We start from the raw sequence: 12345 nt of genomic DNA on the forward strand, positions 1-12345 counted from the left end.
TGACAAAGAATGCTCGCTCCAACAGCCACAAAAATATATCGATGTAAAACTTTATTAGCCACAAGAATCAAGAACATATGCTTGAACCAGTGGATCTCTCTTGTTCATCCTACTTACGCATGCATGTTGACCCAAAATCTTTGCTTACTTTAATACGAGTACAAGAAAATCACAAAAAGCTAAAGAAAACAAAAGAGGTATAGAAGAAATTAAATGAGAAAGTACAATAGAGTAATAATTATCACAAACTCTACAAGTTTAGAAAAGAAAAACGTTAGTACTTTAAACATCATTATACAACAGCAAATTTAGGAGCAAAAGGCATAACAAAAGAATTGGTTAGCTGGTAAAATGACTATAATAACAGTAAATAACATTTTGCAGAAATCCTAAAACGCGCTAATAATTCAATAATAACAATAATACAAAGGGCGGATGGTATTGATGAACCTTAAGAGCTCCATAATAGCGAAATCTGCAATTGAAGTTCAATCTCATGTCCACAAGCATCATCACTGCCAAAAGAGACATTCTTGTTCGTATCTACTGTTAAAAAAACTTTCTTGTAACTTGTAACTTTTTCTTTTTCATCTGACCTAACAGCAGAGGAAAACCATTTCGGGCAATCCTGCTTCTAACATACTGCAATCTGTAGAATTCTTCATTCTGGGATTGTTCGTGATCACCATAAAAAAAATCTTCTAGTTCAAGATGAACAACTTTATTTTGCAGAAGCACATTGCGCTCCAAGAATATCTCTAGGCATAATACATATACAGGCTGTTAGCAGCAGCACATGCAATCGAGTTTTCGGTGGGGTGCCACGCTAAATGAAGCAACTTCATGTTGAAATCAAAAGCATTTCCATTTGCATCGCTTCCAGGACTCTCCGATCCTAACCAAAGAGAAGCAAAGCATACATTATTAGTAAACAGCACTTTCACAGGACAAGCTGTACAATTGTTATTCGAAAGGGCTTGATTTAAATCTCTGCAGCCCAGAACTGTCAGCTTATTTATTTACAAAAAAGAACAAGAAAAGGTGGTGTGGTATATCATCGCACAATCCATTGACAGCTGACAATGAATTATATTCAAACCAGGGAAGGAATTTTGACCATATCCATCTAGTGTCTAGGCTGTCTACATCCCCTGAAACTAATGTTAACCTTGATAAATGTGAGCACATTGAAAGTTCTTTTTAGGGGCAACCATGATCTTAGATGCATCAAGCGTGGTAATCCAGCTTGTATAATGAATGGGCTGAGCTTGATGTCACTAACGTTTGGTTCAACAGGATATGATGCAATAAAAACTTCTAAACATTTAACATTACTAATACATTTGGGGGGGGGGGGGGGGGGGGAGTTTTTCTAGGAAACCAAGTAAGTTCCCAAGGGAGAAGGTAACTTTTACTGGACGTTCATGTGACTATTATCTCAGGATAGAGGGAGTATAATCTAAGTTTGAGCTTCATAGTCACATAGACATGGTTCCCAATTCTGAATTCTATGGAGTTGTGCAAAGAATTGCAGCCCCACCTTAGAAACACTATAAATACTTAATGAAGAAGCCTTAAGGTGGGGCTATAAGATACTTAATGAAGAAGCAATAACTTTAATCTGTTTCCCGAGATCATGGTGTCTGCTTATTTGCTTCAATAAAGATTATCTTCTAAGTCAGGTACACTGAAGGTCTACATAAAGTAAGCTTCATACATAGCTACTGTAACTAAATAGTAGCATGTGACAATTATTCTCGATGTGTGTGTCTTAATGATGACACAATTAAACTACACAGTACTAAAAAAGTGTCAAATATGTGCAGAACTGTCTATGACAATGGTTGTATTCACCATCTCTGCTAAATGAGACCAACAGAGAAGTTGTATCAACCACCTCTAGTCCTCTACTAAATGAGACTTCAAACCACCGGGAAAAATGTATAATTAACAGATTTTCACAAGTTATTTCAGCAAAATTTAATCCCCAATCTAGAGTTTCTAGGAACAATATATGTCAATACATACCTTGCCTCGCACCACGTGTAAAGGTGCCAGTTCTTGAGGGTCTATGGTTTGTACTGGCTGGAAGTTGCTTCCTGAAAATAACAAGATTTAATCAGTGAGAAAAATCCGAACAGCAACATAGAAGTGATTGACTTGGCAATTGAAGCAAATTGCAGAAGTTTATTTTTCGGAATCAGACTTTTACCTCATGGGGTTTTTGCTGGCTTCCAAGGTTGAGGCTTCTGTGCTGCCCGAAGAGCAGCCAAAAACACGAAACAAATTGCTGGTAGTGGAGAATAGTTTTAGCATCAAAATGGCATCAATACAATAAAATATTATAATGAAGGGCCGTATGCCATGCAATGAAATTGATCACCTGTAAGAACCAGTAGCCGCTCGCAATCCATCTCCACTCAGACAGCACTCAAATTTGTCAAAAATGGAATCATTTTCATACAAATCACAGAGCTGACAACATAAACAAATTATCCAACAAAATTAGCAAACTAATTAAAGGCAGACAAATAGGAAGTTTAACATGTTTGACTAACAAGAAATTGAACAAGACTGATACAAGAACTAACCCTTGGTCTCAAATGTTCGTGAACCTGGAAAGTTGCAACAGGCCCAGAATCCATATTTATATCCCATAGCTGAAAAAAAAAAAAAAAAAAAAAAGAAAAAAAAGAATAGATGAAAGAAGTCTTAAGCTAATAAAATCTGTTCAGGGTTGATCATTAAACTAATCTTTTTACTTTTGTTATTAGGAAAAAAAGAGAAATACTTAAAAAAAAAAGTAATGTATCTAAAGAGGACCAGGAAACAGGAATCCTTCCTAACAAATAATATTAATAATAAGAATACAAAAGAAATAAAAAAAGGTGGACCAATTGTGCAACAGATCAGTCAAAGTGATTCCAAGAAAAATCCCTACTTAGTTTAAACAGAAGTAATAAAAGAAACTCGACCCCATATTCTGCCATTTCTACCTTTTTGCAGTTTCACAATCAGGTTGGGTCAACAAAAACCACAAAATAGCAAAAAAAGCATTATGAACCAAAAATATATGCTATTTACCCTCAAAACCAAACACAAATCAGACAAAAGAGATACACTAAAAAGTTCATCAATGCCACTTCTTCCATACTAGCTTTATGGTCAATAACTTTCAAAGGCTGATGGCTTTATAATTTTGTTGGTATCCTAGCTTCAATTGAGAAGAGACCAAAATAGTATTCTACCTTATTCATACTCCCTTGGCTAATACATGCTTCATAAGATATCCTAATAACAGGTATCACATATAAAAGTAATGCACACATGGTTATTAGGATTCTGGTCCAGATCTTATAATCCTATGATTCTACAATCCAGAAACAAGTCACTGATCTGGATCTTAAGAAGGATCTTAATGTTTGTAGGATTGGTAAAAACTTGTAGTGGTCGGATCTTAATACGATTTCACGATCTTTGGATCCAACATACAATGATAACTTAAGAAGATAAACCATTTTTGCATTGTTAATTTTTTACAGTATAGTTCGAATTCACATATCATGAGACTTATTCACTTATTATATTATTGTTAACTGGAAATAAGACTAATTCAATTCAGATCTTCAAACCAGTTTTACTAAACCCCCCACCGCCCGGATCCAAAGATTAAATTTGGATCCAACCCTGGGTGAGAGTCTTAAGACTGCAAATGAAGGGAAAAAAAATCGATACTTCGTATATTATAAGAGTCGCATAGACAAAGTCCGGACTCTCAGATTAAGATAAAGTCAGGATTTTCAGATCAAGATAAAGGACATAGCACTGTAGAGTAGTCTGATTGTTTGCCTTCAAAAATACAGCATTTAGGTTATATACCAGCCCTGGAAACTGGGAAAGACTACCATCCTTCTACCTAATTCTGTTAGCAACCAATCCTTCAAAAAATCCTACTTTTTGTGCATGTTATAAATTTCCACAAAAGTAGCATATAACATTTAATTTAGGAGAGAGGTCTCACATTACACTGGCTTATTAATTGTGTACTTTACAAAAATTCTCACCAGATTCGCACAGATTTTGCCTGAGTATTTTATAACATGGTTGGTACTCTAGTTGTATGATATCAATTAATCAATCTATTCTCATACGCAACTTTCCCAACATAGGAGCATACCAAAAATTAAACCACAAAACTCAGGCAATTTTTTTTTCTTAAGAAATAAGATGCTGTGAAACATGCAATGCTAAGAAAAATTACAAGTCGCAGAACTTGCAAGCCTAAAGCAATGAAGAAGTAGAAAAATATGGACCTTCAGAGACATATAGTCACGGCTGAGCATGTATCTACCATCTTTTGCAAATTTGACATCTGAAATTGAAGCAATTATCTCAGTGAAAAAGGATCTTGAACCAGGAGTCTCCTGCACCTCAAACCTGTACGCGATGGAAAATAAGTTAATATAGTTATGATTATGATGATATTTTTATATTTTCATAATTCAGAGCAGCTAATTTATATAGTGACGATTATGATGAATTGAAATATCTCTCACAGCTTGCTATGACTATCGCATAAAGCAGACTGCCGTAGGTCAATTAGTCGGATAGAACCCTTTGAGCTACTATATGCTAACGTGTTGCAGTGGGTAGGGTGAAATTCTGCTGAAGTTATCACCTCTGCAAGAATAAGCTCAAGCATATCAGTTCCAGAATTTAGCATTGAAAGCCATGCGTATCTTCAAAGTAAGAAAACATTTCTTTTATTAATCAGAATTATTCATCTGCAGATATGTTCCAACTATAGAATGGGTGTAGAGGTAGGCAAGTTCCTAGATGGACATTTAAAAAAAAATAGTAAGAAAAATGAAAAATCTTTTTCATATTTCCCAGTCAAGTATAGGAAACCATTTCCTAGTTGCCACAATGTCCCTTCTTGCTTTATTAATTTCACTTTTCTTACTTCAAAAAAAAAAAAAAAAAAAAAAAAAAAAAAAAAAAAAAAAAAGTTGATTGACTTGAAAAGCTAAAGTACAAGAATCTATATTTTTCTTTTGTAGAAAACGTAGATAAAATTACGAAATATAATTCATATACTTGTACTCTGTAAATGCAAAGCAGGTTAGCAGGAAAAAGGCAACACAAACAAAATCAACAATCCCGGAAGGATCCCACTATAAATCTATAAGTAGTGTCTAGGAAAGATAATATAAATACAGCTTAACCCCTATTAGTCCCTTACCAATATAAACTGGTTGTACAAAGCAGAGGGAACTTACTAACAGAAAGAGAACACTTAAAGACTGCATAAATTGATTGCCTTCAGTTCATAAATAAATACTTCATACTTCGTATATATTAAGGAGCATGTACACTAATCATCTTACCATCCCAAGTAATCTCTATTATAAGGTGGAGAGAGAATAGCTCATTGGAAAAAAAAATCTTGTTTAATCCATCCTTAAAGCGAAATTTAAAAGAGAAAGAAAATGCAATTAGGCATGCAACAACGCTTGAGAATGGCGAGAATTCTACCAGTTAGATCCTCCATGTTTGCAGGCTTAACATCAACAATATTGAAACTTTGACTGCTAATTTCCAAGTTCCAGAGATTTATGCGGAGGTCATCAGCCGAAATAAAGGTCTCTCCATCACTAAAAAGAGAAAGAAGAAAAAGTGATGTTCCTGAATTTGAAGTAAACAAAGCAACATAAAGTTTATAAACCAAATTACTTGAGGCAACAGGCATCGAATAATAGAGTTTAATGCTTAAAATCCTAATAAACCTAATAAGTTCAAATAGAGGTATAACAGGGGTCCAGGCCTTTGGGAGTGATTATGATTAGTGACCGTTAACATTAACAACTATAAATATGTAAACAAAATTTAACTGTCATAATCCTCAAAGTGGAATTCATAGAAAAAAGACACAAACCTGTTATTTGAAATAGAATTGATATGATAGTCGTGGGCATGACCATATACTCTTCTACAACTTGCTGTGAGACTTGTTTCTTGACTAGTTACCTGGACATGAACTTGAGAATTGATAAGCCAAATAAAGAATAGCTTGCCAGGTTAATATAGTCATAGTGAATCCTTAATTAATGCATTTTTTTTTTATAAATATTACAAGAGTCTTTTAGATTAATTTTCAAAAAGATTAGTGCCTGTATTAGCAATCACTTTATTCGAAACAAGAATCAAATCTGCCTAATACATTAAAGTACAACTACCGTGGGTAAGCGTAATGATGCAACGCCTCCAGACGGGAACGGAAAGTCAGTGCTCAAACAATTGGTTGGTTTGACATTAAATCCTCCATTTGGAATGCCGTTGGAACCTGTCGAAGAGCTACTTCGTTCAATCTTTGATGGATCCACATTCACACTGCACACTTTCTTGATTTTCTTCTCTTGGACCTGTCTTAAAGAGACAGCTACAGGTTAGAGGAATGCAATGTTCTGGTCACGTGCATGATTGGTGTGACAATATGTTACACTCACACGGTGCCATTATGCAACTTTAATTCTAAGAAAAATCAGTATCCAAAAGAATATAAAAATAATGCACATCATATAAATATTACCATACACAAGATTAAATCATCATACTACATCCCAACACCAAAATTGTTCAAGATGAGTAGGCATTAGTACTTTAGATGACAAGATGCTCATAAATTACTAACACTTCTTTAGACATATACATCCTTTACAAGGACAATTACAGTTGATTGCAGGTCAGAACACATCAGTACCACATTTTTCATGTACAGCCAGTAATTGCCAACTGGAAACCGATTAGTCTTCTTTGTTACCATCCAATCTAGTTTTGAAGTATTGACTGAATTAACAGATAGATTAGGCCCATTCTATATCAAATAGTATCTCTCCTGAAGATATCTCGCAAGTTTTACATACCCCACAGTAAGTCAGTAACCACAAATAATATTAGATTGCTACACTTTTCTATTCTAACATCATAATGATTCTTACATCAAGTACACTTGATATGGACACGAGACCACACACACACACACACAAACACAAACACAAAAAGGAGGAGGAGGATATCCACAAAAAGTGCCTAATCTTGAATTCGATAGTAATCTGGTACTAGACAAATCCTATGATAAACTGCAAAGAGATATAGCAAGCAAGAAGAAGAAGAAGAAGTAATAAAGCTAAATATATTCATCGACAAAAAGTGCCTAATATTGAATTCGATAGTAATCTGGTACTAGACAAATCCTATGATAAACTGCAAAGAGATATAGCAAGCAAGTGTTTCCTCACCTTCCAGAATTTGATGGTTTTGTCATTAGTGGAAAGAAGAAATAGTGCACCATTAGCCATCTGACACCATCTGATCTTATTAATTTTCTCCTCAATCTCTAAACTCTTTAGGTAGTCAAACTGAAACCAAAAGGTAAATATGTGGGCTTTTCCAGCAAAATTAAGGACAAAAAGGAAGAGAAACAAACATCAACTATGACAGCCGATTCAATGAAGATACATACCTCTGGTTCATGGCTCTGAAACTCAGTCTGATAGCGAAACTCAGGATGCCTACTAGGTGAACAATCCATCTTTTCAAGATCTCTTCTAGGTCCACCATGCTACATATCATTATGATCACATTATATATAGGTTATTGGCCTCAACATGTGACTATATTAGAAACAAAGAAAGTTACTTCGTGAATCAAATTAGTATGACTGCACTTACACCCTTTCTGTCAGTTCTCTCAAACAAAACAACCCGACCCCCACGATCTCCAGTAGCAAGGTGGTCCCCAGTCTTGTCAAATTCAATAGCTGATATAATATCAACTGCAGAGAGAAAATTACATGTAAATTAGATCCACTGAGCAGACAATATCACAATATCATTAAGAATTTAAGATGATGTATCCTGAGTCTACCACAGTCAAGCATGGGAAGCCTCTATATTGTCAATTCTTATGCTTCATTTAAATCTAAATGAGATGATGCAAGCCTATGCCACGTATTGCACCACAACAGCTTTGCACAATTGCATCACATTTCTTGCAATTTTTCCAACAATATAGTGAATATATGAGTAATGGCCAATATAAAACAAGCAGCTCAGCAGCTGCCACCTAGCATCCACCAAGATCAGCACATTCTCATTTAGATGCCATATTTAGTCACCTTATGGCAACAAAATCATAAGATACACTAGGTGAATGGTGTCCAATCTCTAAAACTCAACCAATCATATATACATCAGAAAAATTCACAGCTCAGCTGAGTATGCAATTCATATGTATGCTTTTACATTAACAGGAATCCTGTAGTGTGCTGATAGAACAGTTCTGCAAACGGTAATATCCATTTTACATGATTGGCATCGTAGAGTCTGAAGGTAGCAAGTTCCATATCATAATTGTAACAAGCATAGGATAAGACAGACAGCAGAAGGAAGACCCAAAGTCTGCATAACTAAGTGCTTAACAATGCATAAGAAACTATAGACTCCAAACACAATTACCATCCAGATTATTTTAAGCTCCATTTTTCCCTTTACAAATGTCCATCTCTTGTAACATGGATCTTCTTGTTGATAAATAACCCAAGATATTCATCCACCTAATAGGCAACCATATACCAAATTTCAGGGTAATATACTAGGTGAAGGGTGCAATAGAAGTCAAATGACAAAAGAAAAAGTTTATCTTTAAAGGATAGCTCAAAAGAGGATTAGCCCTCTTTTCCTTTATTAAGGTACTGAGAGAGAACCTACCTCGCATGCTAAGACCTTACATCTTAATCAAACTTTCTTAATTTTTCCTCCCTTTGGTTAATTTGAGTCCTAATTGTTCTTCCATCACTTGTCACCAGACACTGCACATTATGCATTCTTCATTTCTTCTAGTTATATATCCGGTTAGAATAATACTAGGACCTTAACAATGTACTCTTCAAAATAACGGCAGTGCAGATAGATGTTAATACCTAAGGAAGTTGAAATGTTTCTGAATTAGAACCAAGGAAATTATGATAATGCCAAAAGTTGAAATTGGTAGTTCTCTGTATGTTTCTTCTTTGTTCAAATGGGATCAGTGAGTCTTTTCAATAACTTGATGTGCAGCAGCAGAGAGAAATTTATATATACTTTTAATTTCTGAACAATACAAATCAATGAACCAGCCACTGATTAGCAAAGCCAACAACCTGTTCTTAAATAGACTTCCCTCCCACCCTAACTGATATTGTTGATACCATTAAGCAGGATAATTTGCTCCTCTCCACTCTTTTCTACATAAATGCACGTCTTTTTTTTTTTTTGAGAAAACATCATGACTCTCATGAATTTTCCACTTCCTATGAATATATTGGAATAGTAATAGCTTTTAGTATTTGACTTATTACAGTTATACCAGAAGACAGACTATGAGCTTTTAATGTTCCCACATAAAGTTTTATCATGGATTGATCCTAGGAAGTGAACTCAGTATCAGAATGAACATAACTCATACTTCTATAAAAATAAACATATCATTTATGAATCATTTCTTGATTTGGAGATAACAGGATCTCAGGGTTCACTCTTATCTGTATACTCCATAACAAATGCCAAAAGCACTGACGTGCTCATTGATTCATAACACTTGTAACAGCAGCTTAGCAACTATAAGCACCTGGATAATCAAGGTCAATTAGGAAAATCGACGCATATTTCAAGTTGAATGCAGAAAAGCTTAAACAGCCTTCTTAATGCAATAGTAGGCTGCAGAACAATGGCATAACTAGACATCTTTGGGGGCCAATCACACATAAATCTATGCTTATAAAAAGTTTTGGACAACCTCTAGTCCTCCACACCATGATTCGTTTTCCTAATAATCCAAAAGAAAATTCATAGGCAAAACAAAAACCAGGGTTGACCAATGATGTGTGATGGTCCAATGAAGAAAAAAAATCAGTCACCTCAAATCAACATTTTCCATATCTTCCAGTATTACCCAAGCTAAAACTTGCCCCGGATATAGGTGGAAAAGTGCAGTTTAGGGGAACTTGCGAACTCGGACTCTTGCCCAATGAGTCAATGACAGATATTAGATCCTCACATTTTATGCAGAATTTAGCACTTCTGTATACACTAAAGCAAAAACAGTCACCGCTACACAAAGCCTAGATACAGGAACTTACTATTGGTAGTAACTCAGTTTGCATCCTCAGCAATAATCAATCAATTTCCAAATTAAAAACTCTACTTGTAACAAATTCTACCTCCAAAGTCCTACGATCCTTTTAAAAGAATAATGATTCACATACACTAATTCAATCTAGTGGATTACAACTAGCTTAGTTGGTATGATACCGAAGACCTGGAATCGAATCCCATCTACATCATTACATTCCCTTTGCGACCAAGATACACATAAGAAAAACATACTAATCCAATGTCAAACATCAAACATTTCTGTTTCTAGACAGCTTTACAGTCTACATTCAACTACAAACACAGTGAAAATGCTAAAAATCACATAATACATAAAAATAAGCAAAATTAATTTACAAAATCACAAAAATGACAAACAGCCAATTCTAAGTTTTACCATCAAATTAATAAAATAAGATTAAAGATCTAATATACCTTCCTGAATCTCTTCACCAGCAGTTCTCTCCCCAAATACTTGAGAGAACTTCCAATCCAACGGCGGCTGCGGCAACCCCATTCCAATATCGCCGCCGCCACTGCCACCACCACCGCCACCCTTCATTCTTAGATAAATTTTCTGATCAGATTCACGATCAAAATCAACCAATTAAATAAAGGGTATTGCATGAATAAGCTGATCAAATCCCTTGATTCATGATAAATTAGAAACTTCCATTCAAGTTCCAATCTTTTTCTTTAATCTCTGCTCAAATGGGTTCAAACTAAAATACCCAATAGCCTAAAGAGAGAGATAAATCAGATTCTTGATTTTTGCACAAAAACAGAGAATAGAGTTTAATGGGGTTATCTCATTTTTTTTTTCTTCTTTTTTTCCTTTTTTTTTTCTGGGTTTTTCACAATCTCAATGATGAACGATCTCAAAGGATTGAAAGATTCCCAAAAGCTACAGACACAGATAGACACACACACTCTCTCTCTCTTTGAGTTTCTCTCTCTAAATATATAGGTATGTTGCGGGGTCTTTGTTAGTGTGAGAGAGTAGTGTAACCTGGTTTTGACAAAAAGTAAGGGTGTGAATGAACCAAAAAAAAAATTATAATAGTTTGGAGATATAAAGTGATGGGTTCCTTTATGATTTGATGTTACATCTTCATGTTGTTACGATCTTATTTGGCAATCAGTTGTTTGGTAATTGGTATATGTTCATTTGAACTTGTTATTATTCCATATTACTCGTAACAATTTACAAAGTATATTGTTGACTTGTTAACTAAATAATCTATTCATTGAAACGATTTCAATAAGTATCCACAGTACAAGACTATTTTTTTATTCTAAAGTATAAATAATAATAGGAGTCAAGTGAATTATGCAATAAACGCTAATGGCTTACTTCTTAAAAACTAGAGGGAGTAACTGAATTATAATTCATAAATAAATTGTCATACGAAATCTACAAAGAGATTTTGTATCAAATAAATACATAATAATTGAATCAAATAAGAGCAACCTTTCAGCCAATAGATGGTTCCTACAGGCAAATGTAATGAACATATATCTAAAATGAAAATAACATACTATCAATATGTAATGAACATATAACTAGAGTGAAAAGAACATTTTTGCACAAAAAAAATGAAAAGAACATATGTTTATGTTCTTTATTGTCAGTATAATGTACTTTTATTTGCGACATAGTGTTCATTCCTTATTGTGAAATGTATATGGAATTTTGTCTTCAAATTATGGTGGTTATACATAGATAATGTTTATTACATAATATTATTATGTTTTTTTATTAATATTACATATGTTCATTAAATATGAAAAAAATATAAAAAATTGGATGTTCGTTAGAAAACAACTATATGTCCTTTAAAAAATAACTATATATTCTTTACAAAATAGTTACGTGTTCTTTTTGCATTTTTTGGCTGTGTTAAGCAAGGTACAGCCGCTTGCACCTTAGAATTTTCACCTCTCGGCAAAGCTAATATCGTTATTGCAAATCGTACATTCTTTATACCCTCTTTCACATCGCTGTGATTTACAACCTTCATCGACGAGAGCATCTATCAATCTATTGTAGCCGTGAAAAAAAAAAAAATTCACCTGGAGTAACCTCTCTTAAAGTAGTATTGATTTGGAACTACATGCCAAAATCGCACATTGATCTACATTATTAGTGTTCATT

General features: G+C 34.3%; 1 protein-coding gene across 2 annotated transcripts; it reads right to left on the reverse strand.

The window, feature by feature from the left end:
* Positions 1-238: 238 nt before the first annotated feature.
* LOC145595874 (serine/threonine protein phosphatase 2A 55 kDa regulatory subunit B beta isoform-like) lies at positions 239-11216 on the reverse strand. 2 transcript variants are annotated; one of them, XM_081652303.1, is made up of 14 exons: positions 10626-11216; positions 7731-7834; positions 7523-7621; positions 7299-7418; positions 6237-6422; positions 5936-6027; positions 5536-5654; positions 4557-4680; positions 4314-4437; positions 2592-2660; positions 2384-2475; positions 2213-2290; positions 2029-2099; positions 239-895 (listed from the first exon to the last, which is right to left on the reverse strand). In XM_081652303.1, exons 1-14 carry the CDS (start codon positions 10750-10752, stop codon positions 759-761), a joined length of 1542 nt encoding a protein of 513 aa, XP_081508429.1. In that variant the 5' UTR covers positions 10753-11216; the 3' UTR covers positions 239-758. The 2 variants fall into 2 exon arrangements, with proteins under 2 accessions (XP_081508429.1, XP_081508428.1); XM_081652302.1 differs by having other exon boundaries at positions 6234-6422.
* Between the last annotated feature and the right edge of the window lie 1129 nt (positions 11217-12345).

The sequence above is a fragment of the Chenopodium album genome, chromosome 19 (genome assembly GCF_948465745.1).
Source record: "Chenopodium album chromosome 19, dcCheAlbu1.1, whole genome shotgun sequence".
Classification (NCBI taxonomy): domain Eukaryota; kingdom Viridiplantae; phylum Streptophyta; class Magnoliopsida; order Caryophyllales; family Amaranthaceae; genus Chenopodium; species Chenopodium album.

What these genes read in the sequence shown, in the direction of transcription:
- LOC145595874 (XM_081652302.1), bottom strand. Translation starts at nt 10,752, where the DNA reads ATGAAGGGTGGCGGTGGTGGTGGCAGTGGCGGCGGCGATATTGGAATG. An exon ending in TGGTGAAGAGATTCAGGAAG is followed by an intron (nt 7,835 to 10,625) that starts GTATATTAGATC and finishes TTCTCTCTGCAG; the next exon opens with TTGATATTATATCAGCTATT. An exon ending in AATTCTATTTCAAATAACAG is followed by an intron (nt 5,655 to 5,935) that starts GTTTGTGTCTTT and finishes TTCTCTTTTTAG; the next exon opens with TGATGGAGAGACCTTTATTT.